A 13,284-nucleotide genomic window follows, 5' to 3' on the forward strand; every position below is an offset into this window, starting at 1 on the left:
GCTTTCCCCTGGTGCACATGAGGAGACATCACAGACTCTTTGCAGCGAGGCAAATTCCTGCTCATTGATAAACAGTCCAGATGTCCTCTCTGAGGAGGAAAGTAACTAATTTTTGTTTGGAATCCTGCACGAAGAAAAATGATACTTTACAGTGGTGGTTACTCTGAGGTCACTCACATTAAAATTAGGTCATATTTTTTATCATAATGATACTTTGATCCAAGTAATAAACATAAAGGCTCTTTTGGGCCATTCTAATTCCTAATCCTAGAGACCTGTTCTGTTTCAACTTGTTTATACTTTTTTTTTTCATTAGTGATTCTTCAGTCGGACCTTGTTTTATTAGACTTAAGTTAAAAAGGCATACTAGGCTGGGGAAAAAAAATAATCCATGCTTTATCACTAAGAACACTTCATAAATACTCTTAATTAATATCTTGGGATTCCAGACACTATACCCAGAAAACTATAAATAAAAACCATTGGCTCTTCATGGGACAAACAGTAGTCAGTGAAATTCAGGCCTTAGAGCTACTGATTAAAATTATCTTGGGCCTGATTATCAAATTGAGGGAATTTAAAGCTGGGTATCATGTAGGTGTCTAAGCTGGTGTTTTGAAGACAGACCAGGTTTTTGGTGTCTTCTGTTGCTTTTCTTTCCATGGATGGCTGTTCCCAGCATGTGAGGTCCAGAGTTGTTGCCAGTGATCACAGCCCTGGCTGGGCTCTGGAGGGAAGGTAGCCAGGCAAAAGCTGCCCCATCAGGGACATCACAGCTCTGGGACCTGGGGAGAACTGTGTTTTGGAGTTAAGATTTTCAAGAATCCAAGTAGCTCTTTAATTATGCCCTGCATTCCCAGAAGGGGAAAAAAAATTGTATTAACTTCCTGAGCCTGAAAGAAATCAGCTGATTGATAACAATCAGGAAAGCATCAGAAGTAAAAAGAGCTGTTTAATGTGTGGCCATACCAAAAATCATTGTTCTTTTCTTCAAAAAGATGTAACTGTAATGTTACTTCTGTAACTGATGAGGTATCTCCTGATTCCAGGGTAAGTCAGGTGCTGTTGTAGTGCTGCTGAACTTGATGGAATTTAAGACATGCTGGAATTGAGAAGGATTTGGATTTTCTGGGCTTTCTATGAGGTTAAAAGCACTGATATTTAGATACGTGGTTCTCTTGGTGCCTTTAAAATCTCCTCCTATTTATGTTTGTTCCTGTGCTCAGAGATGACTTGGGTATGAAGAGAGTGTTTTACAACCCAGATCGGTTCTCCAGTTCCAGTAGCTGTCACCTACCTGTTACACTGTGTAATCACTGCCTTTAAATTATGCTGTTAGTCCAGCCACCTCTCATTTTCAATGCTTTCAGTGACAAAAGTCACTTCAAATGGGTTCAGCAGCAGTAGTCAGACTCCTGTGCAGGTTTTAGAGGGAAAAAGAATTATGGGGCAGAAAATAGGCTGTGAAGTTGCAGAGATAACTGCTTTGAACATTCTCTAGTTCAGTCTCAAGTGCAGCAGAGCAAAGCACATGCTTGGCTTTAAGCCTGCAATAAAACAATAAAAATAAGGTACTTTACTTATTGTTGAGGCTTCTAACTTAGTAGCAACACTTAGGGTTTTTCAGTGGGCCACAATATTCTGAGTATTTGACATGACCAAATCCTACCAACACGCTCGACTTGGAGCCTGGAGTGTGCATCGTTTGTGTGATGTTTGGGACTGGGTGAATCCCATAAATATAATCCGATTTAGTCTTTGTAAATGCTTTGCACATTAAACTGGGAGGTGACAATATGCTTTGTGAATGCTGCAATGATTTAAACACGGGCATGGGGAGCTGCGCTCTTCAGCAGGATGATTACACAGCATTTGTCAGAGCCACCAGCATCAGCCCCTGTGGTGGCCTCGGCAGCTGAGAACTCCCATAGACCAACAGCAAAGCCACATCCAGCCTGGGTGCTCCTGCCGCTGTAAGTTTAGATACAAAGTAAATCTGTTTCTCCCTCTGTTCCCTAACTTGCATTGCGTTATTCTGTCGTTTCAGGCCGTCAAATCTCCTCCTGGACCAAAGCAGCATCGACATTTCAGCCTTCCGCACCACGGGTGATTGGCTCAATGGGTTCCGGACAGGGCAGTGCAAGGACATTTTCACGGGTGTGGAGTACAGCTCCTGTGACACAATAGCCAAGATTTCCACAGAGTAAGTTGGAATCTGCTGTGGATTTTCCTCACAGGTACAAGTTCAGGCATAAGCATGAAGGTAGCACTTTTATATGGTGTTTCCAGTTCTTAGCTAAAATTTTCTTACATTTAAAGAGACAAATGGGAGCTATTTGTTGTAGTTGAAATACTTATGAAGGAAATCTATGTCTGCTGACTGTGTTAAGGCCGTGGTCCCACAGCTTTTTCTCACTAAGTACAAGGAAATTCCCTGTTTATTCCAATACGGTAGCACCGTGCATCCTCTGGTACACTAGCGTCACTTTCTTCCACTGAAGTTTCTCTGTTGATTCTTTGTATTCTGTATTTCATATGGGAGTTTCTCTACAGCTGGCACATTGCCAATCTTTCCCTTTTTTGCCCAGCCTATATGTCACCAAACCAGGTGAGGGTGCAAACTCTTTGTTGCTGTTTCCCTCCTCCATGCTAATAATTACTCAGGGGCTGAACTCCCTCCTGCGATGCTTGGAAGTGAGCAAATGGCAAGTTTATTACATTTTAAATGCAATCCATCTTTGTTCTAGTGACAAGTAAGAGTAGGATAAATGTTCTCTCTGCACCTGAAAAGGCATCAAGTGCAGATAAAATTTTAATGTCAAAGGAAATCTTAATTCCCAGTTGGGCTGGCTGGATACACTACGAGTTACGGAGAAGTATTCAGCAGCTGTGCTACCAACAATTAAACACATCAATGCCACTAATTAGTGTGTTATTGCATCTATTAAAAGGGTGCTAATGGCTTTTTGTAACAATTACCCTTTGAGGACAGTGTAGAAATCCTGTAGGAATGCCCAATTTCCTGTGAGCCCCTGGTTAATTAGCCCTTCACAGGTGTCAAACCACCTCTGTGTTGCACAAGGAACAATGGGACTGGAGATCCTGGACAAACGAGGTGAAAACCAGGGCAGACCCTGCAAGCTTGGCCATGGAGTCCTTCACCTCAGTGCTGATAGCAGAGTTCAGAGGGCCATTCAGAGGGCAGTGATGTGTCAGCACTGCCCAGGAAAAGCCATCAGTTTGATAGGGGATAGAGATGTTAGAGAGGCTCAGCTGATCCACCAGTGATCCCCTTGCCCCAAAACCCCGGTGCTGTATCACTGGAGAACAGTTTCCATCCAGGTAAGCAAACACAACGAGGCTAAATGAGCTTTCACTCTATTTTTTGCAGCCCCCTTTTGTTTTCAGACAGTGGCTGTCAGTATTTTTTGCACCAGGGCTTGTGTTTCAGCAATATCCCTGTACCTGGAGGCTCCTGCAGTGCAGCATTATGAGATGGACAAGTTCTTTGCTGTTTGCTGAGGTCAGTGCCAGGAAACTCAGCGTCCTCACTCACACATCTTCTCTTTTTTCCAGTGACATGAAGAAAGTTGGCGTTACAGTGGTGGGCCCACAGAAGAAGATTGTCAGCAGTATCAAAGCTCTCGAAACTCATACAAAGAACAGCCCCGTTCCTGTGTAAGCTACCAAAATGATGTTGCTCAGGAGAGGAAAAAAAAAAGGAGAAAAGTTGCATCACAGGTCAGAAGTGATGGCTGATAAACGGCAGAATTTAAAGGATTTCTTTGCAACAGCTTTGGAAATGTAATGGCTGAGATTTCAAACCCACAAGACACTCAAATATTGAGTATAAATGCCTTAAAATAGGAGCAAACTTGTTTTCTATCTATTAATCCTAAAGGGTGGGTGCTCTTGACTGACTGTTAATGCAGATAGTAAATTTCAAAAGGAAAAAGAATATGTGAAAAAATCCTTCCAAGTAAAAACCAGTGTTACTAAAACCTAGAGCCATTTGAATATTAAGTGACTGAATAACAGAAAAAAAACCCCATGGACATAAAAGCTGTGTATTTGATCTATACAGCAAACAAGAAGAAAGAAAGACTTGCAGTATTTTTATACAGAAGAGATCTGTAACAGGTATTTTATTTCTTTAAAAGCAAGGAAAATGGAGGACTATACCTCACAACCTGTCTGGCCATATTTACTATAATGTCATTGTAACATGCTATTTCAACTTCAGGAAGGAACACACAAATAAAGTTTGTAGTGACTTTGAGTTAGTTGACAAAAGATTTTCACCATTATGTTAGCTTCCCTGTGTTCATTTAAACAGAAACAAGTCTTAATTTTTAAAAGGCTTATTTATTTTCTTGGTTTGTTTTTTTGGTTTTGTTTTTTTTTTTTTTTTCATTATTGTTTATATTTATGCTTAAATACCTTAACCTGGCTGTATTATTGCCAAGTGCCAAATGTTATCAAAACTTCTTTGGTTCAACCTGAGGTGTTGTCTGAGGGTTAGTTACTAGATTATTTTACACTCATAGCGTCCTGCATGAAGTACAGAAGGAAAGAAAGGTGGTCTTTTTTTCAGCACTGACACTATGAAAAGCATCTGGACTTGTTGAGATTTCTTCCACTTGCTGTGAGTGGTATTTTCAACCAGGCTGGGGTTTTGACAGTGGTGTGTACACTGATCTTTAGATCAGTATCTGCCCCAAACTGCACTTCCCATTTCCTTCCCCAAGGCTGCTTTCCTGTCACAACAAGGACCCCTATTCTTGGGCGGTGTTCAGGTGAGAGATCTGCCAAGAAAATCTTAAAAAGGGCCAGGGTTCTTGCATCCTGCATTAACTGATGATACTTTTTGAGTTCCCTGGGAAGTGGCCCCTGTTTAAAAGGATGACTTAAGCTGTGAAGTGGGGCTTTGGTGTGGAAGTTTACACATGCCTGAGCTAGAAAGCCCCTGTACAGACACTGCCACCCTGCAGAGGACCTGAATTCTTGGCACAGCTTCTGTGGTTACCTGTTCCTTGAAAGAAAGCGGGAGGGAGCCCAAGTCTAGGAGAGTGTTCGCATCTCCCCGGGGAAAAAGGAGACTGGAAGTGGATTTTGAGGGCCCTCCACCATTTCCAGCATCTTCGAAAGAGCTTCCCAACTCCTAAGCTGTTGCTCTGGAGCACATCAATCCCAGTTCTGAGCAGACACAACTCTTTGCTCTGAAAAGGAGTGGTTTAAAACACAGTGTGGGCCACTTCTTGTGCTTCTTAACGCTCTAGATGTGATGCCAGGCACACAGACAGCAGGCCTTGGTCACCAGGGGAAACCATTCTGTTTCCCAGCTTGCCATTCTAGAATATAGACCTGATTCTGATGAATAAGAGTGATTCCCTAAAAGTCCAAGACTGTGTGAGAGGCAGATGAGTAAATGGCACGCTGTGTTTGCCCTGTGCATGCAAAACCAGGTAACCAGTTGTGCCTTCTTCTGTTGGCTTGGGTGTTGAAACTCCTTGGTATATAAGTAAGGAAAGAATCAGTTTCTAGGGTCTGTGGGGCTGAAATTGTTCTCCATGAGTCCAGGACTTATAAAATGTCCAGGCATGACATTTATCACACATTGCTAAAGAGAAGCAGTTAGAGGTTTTTTCATGAGTGCTGGCAGTGAACATGCTATAAAGGACTGGATTTGAAACACACTCACAGCATAATAATTAGTAATTCTTTCTGAAAGAATAGGGAATGGGTTTTAAAGTTGAAATTTAAAAAAAAAAGTGGAAGAAAGTTAAACTAAAGCATTTAAGATGTGAAGAATCTTCTCCGTATCTGCCCCAATCTCTCATGAAATGCAGCATGCTCTGTTGCTCAGTTCATCCAGAATCTTTGTTTTCTTCGAGCTGAGATTGCTCTGAATCAGACTCTATTAGTGAATTTAAGCCACCAAAATCCAGTGGCAGACATTGACTGTGTGGGGACAGCTTTTTGTGACATTTCTCCTCAGCCTCATTCTGCTGCGGGAGAGTGGGGTGAGGGGCTGGGGTGGGGGGCTGACCTCTGGGAAGTTCTTAGAGTTTTAGACACTTGAAAACTTAGCACCAACCACCCTCAGTTTCCTCCTGTCATGTGTCTTGTCGTGTTCCTTGCCCACTGTTCAGGCATGCTCAGCATAGAAGATTCAATCTCACTGGGAAAAAAAAGCAGCTCAGTTTTGCTTTTCTTTGCTGTTAGGAGTAGAGAGTTTTTAAAACCCGTTTGGTTTTCTCTCTCTGTCAGAAGTTGATTTGTACTGTTAAGTGGCCTCTGTTGCAAGCATCCTGTACTCCCTGTCCCCCTGTACATATGTAAACATAGCAGTGTACAATTCTTCAGTGTGGAGTAGAGAAATAGAGGTCGTGTGGCCATCTGCCTGTACAGGTTATGGACATCAAGCAAAATGCAAACTGCTCATAAAATGCCATGCCATATTATTGGGTTTGTACCTTTCAATATAGTTTCCATTTTATTTATTTCTGTTAACATAACCTAGTTTTTGTGCTGTAACTTAGCATCCAATAAGCAATGTATAGATGTGATTTGATTGACAATATGTATTTACTTTAACTTGTATTTCGAAAGCATTACTTACTCATTTAGATTATATATTGTGCAATTGTAGATGGCCTCTTACTAATGTAAAATGATTTGTAGTGGAAACATTTATATTTTTATAATAAACATAATGAAAGTATTTTTTACATACTGAAATACTGAGGTGATTGCTTGGAGGACAAAGTAAATTTATTTGATTAGTGTGATAAAATTGTAATTAAATATGGATAAATTCTGAGTGTTAAAGCATGGGTCTGGAGTGAAAGCTAGATATTACCTATATTATCTATTAAAAGAAACAAGCAGTGCAGGTTTTAACTAAACAGACCAGCATTTGTGCAAAACTGACTTACATCAGTCAAAGACTTTACTTTCTCCATGGATACTGGAAAACATCATCTTCTACAGCCTGCCTATGGGATATCGAAAAAAGCTGTCATTTATTTTAGTTGTGTCAAATACTTCCAAACTTTTGCTTTTTTTCCTCCCTCACCAGTGGACCTCTTTTCATCTTAATACTATGTTGAATCCAGTCAAAGATGTACTTTTCAACAAAATAAAATAGCCCACCGCATACTGTAATTTCACCCCATGATCATTTCTTGCCTCTGAGTATCTGTATTAGATAATATTTTGCCCCTGTTTTGTTATGTCCCTGCCCCATTGTTTCTGTGTGCTTCACCCAAGTACAGGGTCTTTGAAAATGCCAACATACACAACTCAGGAATCCTCTTCCTATCAAAATAGGAATGGTTTTGATGCTTGCCAGTTTCTTGAATTTCGCAGGTTCTTTCTGTACCATACCTGATCTTGCATGCTTTTGTATACTACTCTGCTTACTGGTGCAAAACAATGAATGATATACCTGTCCTGGAGTCTGTAAGTTGATAAACTTTATGAATGTGGATGTAGCATACTTTTTTTTTTGGCGGGGGGGCAGGGGGGAAGTGGCATTTTATCTTGATGTGTTCAACAGAAAGGGGAATCACAGAAAAGAGTCACCCAGAGCTGGACTTGTCCTTAAATGACAACAGCTGGACTGACAGCTGCTTTTTCTTCCTGCTGTAGTGGGTAAATGGTGCCATTTTAGCTTCCAAGCAGGGGGGGTTTGATGCTGTGTATGAGCACCAGGGAGGCGGCTCTGACGGGGTCTAATCCATGCAGTGTGCAAAGCATTTGCTCTGTAGTAGGTTTCACTTCAGGAATTGCCTTACCCTGATTTGTGTCTGTCCCTTTGGCATTGCTGGTACATCATATTTGCTCTGGATCCTAGAGGGCACAATGGCTATTGGTGTTTTTATTGCTTTTACTGTAAAATGGTGCTTATTCAGCCAGTCCTGGAAGGGCAGCAGGATGCATTCAGTTAAGAGCAGCAGGACAAGGAACTGCCTGGCAGCCCCCACCACCACAGAATCTCAGAATGTGCTGATTTGGAAGGGACCCATCAGGATCCTCGAGTCTGGAGAGGTAAATTGCTGATAATCTGTTCCATAAATTCAATATGTCTGTGGGATTTTCTAGTGCTGCCCAAGTGGTGTTTTTCCACTTTGCATTTCTTCTCAAGGATGATGCCCAGACCCAGATATCTGTATCATTAAAAGCCCAAGCAATGCCAAGTGAAATCAGACCACTAGTTCTGCTGTCTCATGTGCCACTCCTGTTAATTCATACAGATATCCAGACTATTGACTTCCTTTCATTTTCTGAGCTGCTCTAATTCGTCAGATCCTTTCCAAACTATCACTGCCTGGTCAGTAATTCCCTGTTTAATAGGTGTGCACTCAGATCCTTTCTCAGTCCTTGGTTCAATCCTTTGGTATTTCTTAATGAATTTTACTTTTCCTATTTAAAAATATTTATTCTAGAGATATTTCTCTCAGCTTTGATTCATTCCCACATACAAACAGGCACATGGTCTTCATCTAGGTTACTCATGCAAAGGTGAACAGCACAAAACACAAAAACCCAGCTTTCTCTTGGCTTCCTCATTATCCTTTTCAGATGGCCAGAGAACCTCTGGTAAGTGAAGAGTGCTGAGTACATGGGATTTTTCAGCTCACTCTGCTTTCACATTAAAATGGTTTCATAATAGCCCATATTTCCCCAGTTAGCTCATAAGAATGTCATGGGGGACAGCACCAGAAGTCTTAGTAAAGACAAGATAAATCACATCCACTACTTTTTAGATTATGCTGTCACAGAAACAAATTAGATGAGTTTGACAGGATTTGTTTATTCTTGACAAATCTGAGTTGGTTTCTTAAGACCTTGTAATCCTCCAGCTGCTTAGAAATGTATTGTGTGAGATATATGTATTTATATATCTCTCTATATATATGTATATCTTTCTGGGTGTTTGAGGTTAGCATAACTGCTCTGGAATTGCCTGGCTCTGCTTTTCTCCTCTTTTTAAAGCCCAGGATGATCTTTGTTCCTCTCCAGTTGCCTGGGCTCCAGGACTTCTGTAGGACTCTTTGCTCTGAAAAGGAGTGGTTTAAAACTTAGTGTGGGCCACTTCTTGTGCTTCTTAAGAGTCATCATTAAGGGAGCATTTGGTTAGCAAATTTCATTATTTGCTCTTAATTAGATTCAGTAACTAAGGTTCATCACTGCTATATCACTTTGAAGGTAGTTGAGGTGTGGGTTCATTAGAAATCTTCCAGTTCACTTTATTGCTCTCCACTAGAGGAGAAATATCTTGTATCTCCACTCCCCTTTTATCCAGTATTCTCAGGGAGCTCAATTTTTTAGTTTCTTCAGTAAAGTGAGTGTTTACTCACCATGCATTTGTAATTAATACTGAGTTTAGCTTCCAGCCCTTTAAGAAGTGTACGTTTGCAAGAGATTGTGAAATAACCAGAGCTTTTTATTCCTAATATTTGGGGATTTAGGGAAGCAGGCTTTTGGCTTCTTCTCCTGCCTCAAGGCCTGCGTGGACAGAAAAAATGAGCGTTTAGTCTCACTGTGTTCATGAGAGCATAGAGTAAAACATTTTATTTTAAGGCACTGAGATGAAATGAAGCCTGTAAAGAAACCCCACATATAAATGCTAAAACCTATTTTTTTAAATTAAAAAAAAAAATTAAGTGGAGGTCTGGTAGTTTTGCACCATAGTCTGACCAGGGATTCGAATAAGCATCTCTGATGTCAATTTTCCTGTCATTCCCCCTCCCCACTCAGCAGGAAATAGTTCTTGGGTATGGTTTACATTTTATTTGAAGCATTTTGTTTTCACAGGGTGCTCCTCTCCTTTCACTTTCATTGCTCTCAGAGCTTGTGCAGTTCAAAAGAGGCTAAAATTAGGCTCAAACCACAGAAGTTTTGTGTCGCAGAGCCCCTTCCTCCTGCAGGCTTTCCCTGGTACCTGCTGTCCCCTGCTGTCCCCACCAAGCATCGCCCTGACCCCTCCTCCCTCTGCTGGCAACAGGGGCTCCCCATCTGCTGTGTCTTGCAGCCCAATCCACCAGAAAACCCAAAAATAAGGATGGGAGATGACTTGAGGAGGTATTTTAGAGTCGAAGCAGTGTTTCAGTAGCTGCACTATTGATTGTTGGCCTTGCTGCACTTTCCCTTTCTGTGCCATATGAGTTTAACTCTGTGAACCCCACCAGACATTTAGATTTGCCTGGGATTCTTCCCCCCATAAATCACATTCGGTGTAGACATTTTGTCCCCATCTTTTCTGCATTATCTGGGTGGCTTTTTGCAGATCCAGCTGGGTATTTGCTGGCAGGTTTTTTGACCACTGCTAAGACATGCAGCTTCCCCCCAGGCTGGTTGTCAGCTAACCACCAGTAATGATTCCCATTTTTAGTGTGCCCCTTTCAAGTTGCATCACCTTTTATTATTTAGCTATTTGTAATCTCTTTCTTTCACTTTCATAAAGGTTTTTTGGGGGGCTTTAGTTGAGGACTAAGTCACAATTCCCACTTGTATATACTTTTAAAAAAAGTTGTGCCTCATTAACTGAGTTAATTCTTGCCTAATTGTAATAGCAAAGCAATAAAATTCAATCCCTACAACAATGTGATGCTGTAACTTCCTTTCCTCTCTCTGATGGAGCACTGGGCTACCTGCCAAGGAAGTTAAATGAAAATAGGAAACAATTGGAACAAATAAAATCTATTTCTGAGATTTAGATATAGTTTTCTTGAGTTTTTTGCTTGGTTTTTGTTTTTGGGGGTTTTTTTATATTCTGTTATTACTCGATTCAATTTTTTACTTTCTGTTCCCAGCTTCTCTTGTGCATGTGGGTTTTTGGAGACAGAGGAGTTGGCACACTGAGAAATTATTTTTCTGCCCCTTTTTACCTCTTCTTCATATATAAGCAGTCCTCTTCATATAAGGTTCTATAGGGTTTTTGTGAAAAACCAGGTATATCAGATACCACCAAAAATCTGTATGGGAGCACCTCCCCAGCATGGACTATCTAAATAACCAATTAAGCCAAAAAAAAATTAAATTCCTTCAAACAAATATAAAATAAAGATCAAATTAAAGTAAACCTCTGTCCCAGCCATCAGAATTGTAACACAGCTTTATCAATCTCCTGCTGCAAGGTAAGAGATCCCATCAGAAGAAGAACAGAAGGAAAACACTGAAGCTGAAGAAGTCAGAGACCTTTGCTAGTCTTAACCTCCAAAACTAGGTGCATTCTTTTTCCCTTCTCTTGTGATTTCTATTCAATATATCCTCTTTCTATCAATATATCCTCTGCTGAAGCATAACTGGCTAAGCTAAGCATTTAGACTGAAAAAAAAGAGATTTAGTAGCACCCGCACGCTAAGCAGCTCCTCCACGCTTAAGATAATGTTGGCTGATGGGGATGCAGCTCTGCTGTGTACACCAGGTTCCACCACCTCAACAAGTGTTTGGAGGCATTATGTGTATAAGCATCATGAACACAAGCAGCTCTTTGGCCCGTTCTCTCTGCCTGCCACGACACCTACTGCTGTTTGGGTTTTAGGTGCTCTGTCTGGACTGCATTTTTGTGTGTCCAGTCTGTTTTTAACCATGACAAGCACAGCACCAAAAGAACCCTTTCTCCCACTCTATCTGCTTCAATGTTTTCACTGAGATCTGTTCTGTGCCTTTTCAGAGGAACCTCTTTCACAGGATTTCTTCCCAAGCCCAAATCTTTACCTTTAGTACAGGTAATTACTGGCTGTTAAATGACCTCCTCCTGAGTCCTTGCAAGGATTTTGGCTATGGCCTTTTGTGGCTAAGTGCCTGCTAGAAGAGTGCTAAATTACAGATTAAATAATTTGCTGCTCTCAACAGGAAGATCCCATGGGTCACGGTAGACTGTGCTCCTCCAGAAGACAGAACAAAAGTTTTCCATCTTGTGGGAAACCAGTGGAACAACCAACTTGGATATTTTTCTCCTAATCCTTTGGAATTTACAATCTGAAATTTAGATCACACACTCTTTTCATCCGTGTCCTTGATGTCTGTGCAGGATCCGACTCAAACAGGCACAGAGCCAAATGAACCAATGGTCAAAAATGTCTTAGTGGCTTCCCAAAAGGGAAACTTTCAGACTTATCTGCTACTATCCTATCATTTTATCAACAGGAATTCTTTCTCCAAGTAACCATTCTTGTCACTCTGTAAAACATATTGAGTTTGCTGTGACAGGTCTGGCTGTGTGTAGTTACTGTGATACTGAAAGTATAAAACTTTTAAAATATCCTTGAAATATTTTTAAAATATTTAACAAGTAAAAGTTTTATGGGCTTGGATCACCAGATATATGAAATCTACTTGATGTTTTAGGCTAAATGTTAGTCCTATATCTTGAGAGAGAGGTTGCCACTACTATGCAGAGAAAAGCTCTATCTTCCAGTGCAAAGGAATCTGAAAAAGCTCAGAGGGTTGTCAGAAATTTCACCTACAGTTTGTGAAAAGCTGATTAATTTTCCAGTGGGAGAGTGAGAGAAAAAAAAAATTTAAAATATCTGGTTTAGTCCCAGAAATACCAAGCTCAGTAATATCGGAGGCAGGAGTAGAGGACTCAGGGGAAGCATTCCTGTTTCCTTCATTTAGCCTTAGCAGGGTTTGGACACAGGGTAAAGTTACCCCTCTCTCCAGAGATGCTGTGCAGGGGCTTGGATGTGGAATGGGAGCAGTGCATTATAAATCTCTTTGCAGAACATGAGAGTGTAAGATTCTTGGAAGAAAAATACACCGGCTCTTGTGTCATTTAAGGGTTGTGGCATTTCCAACCCCTCAGTAATTGCCTAGCTCTTTGCATTTGTGAGAAACCAGAATGAGATGCCTTAAAAGGGGGTTCTGCATATTGTAAAAGTCCAACTGCAGCTCGGAGAAACACCCCTGAGACTTATTGCTACCATTAGAAGCTTAGAGTAATGTGCACATATTTTTCTTTTTAGGCCATGCACACTTTATCCAACTCTCAGAGGTAAAAGAAGAAATGTAAGAAAGAAAAGAGAAGAAAAAATGCTCTGTTAGGTACGGGGTGGTTTTTCTTCCTTGCTTTGATCTTGCCACCACATCCCTGGCATCACACCCCATGGTGCCACAGTCCCTGGGGATCTCCTGAAGGCCAGAATTTCCCTGTGGGGCTGTGATTTCCAGCTCTGCTTCTCAGCTGCAGAAGGGTCTGAAGCAGCAGGTGTGGGTGGAGACAGCAAGGGAGGGGATTTCATTCAGGCTGGAGACCCCAAAACTCAGCTCCAG

At 41.2% G+C, this 13,284-nt stretch overlaps 1 protein-coding gene across 3 annotated transcripts in view; it reads left to right on the top strand.

The window, feature by feature from the left end:
- EPHA3 (EPH receptor A3) overlaps nucleotides 1-7,490 on the top strand; it is a 186,040-nt gene extending 178,550 nt beyond the window's left edge. For all 3 annotated transcript variants that reach the window (XM_048293609.1, XM_048293607.1, XM_048293608.1), the window contains exons 16-17: nucleotides 2,048-2,203; nucleotides 3,577-7,490. In XM_048293609.1, coding sequence (XP_048149566.1) covers nucleotides 2,048-2,203; nucleotides 3,577-3,682 — 262 coding nt within the window. In that variant the 3' untranslated portion in view covers nucleotides 3,683-7,490. The remainder of the gene's footprint in view (nucleotides 1-2,047; nucleotides 2,204-3,576) is intronic.
- The last annotated feature ends 5,794 nt before the right edge of the window (nucleotides 7,491-13,284 follow it).

The sequence above is a fragment of the Corvus hawaiiensis genome, chromosome 2, assembly GCF_020740725.1.
Source record: "Corvus hawaiiensis isolate bCorHaw1 chromosome 2, bCorHaw1.pri.cur, whole genome shotgun sequence".
Lineage (NCBI taxonomy): Eukaryota > Metazoa > Chordata > Aves > Passeriformes > Corvidae > Corvus > Corvus hawaiiensis.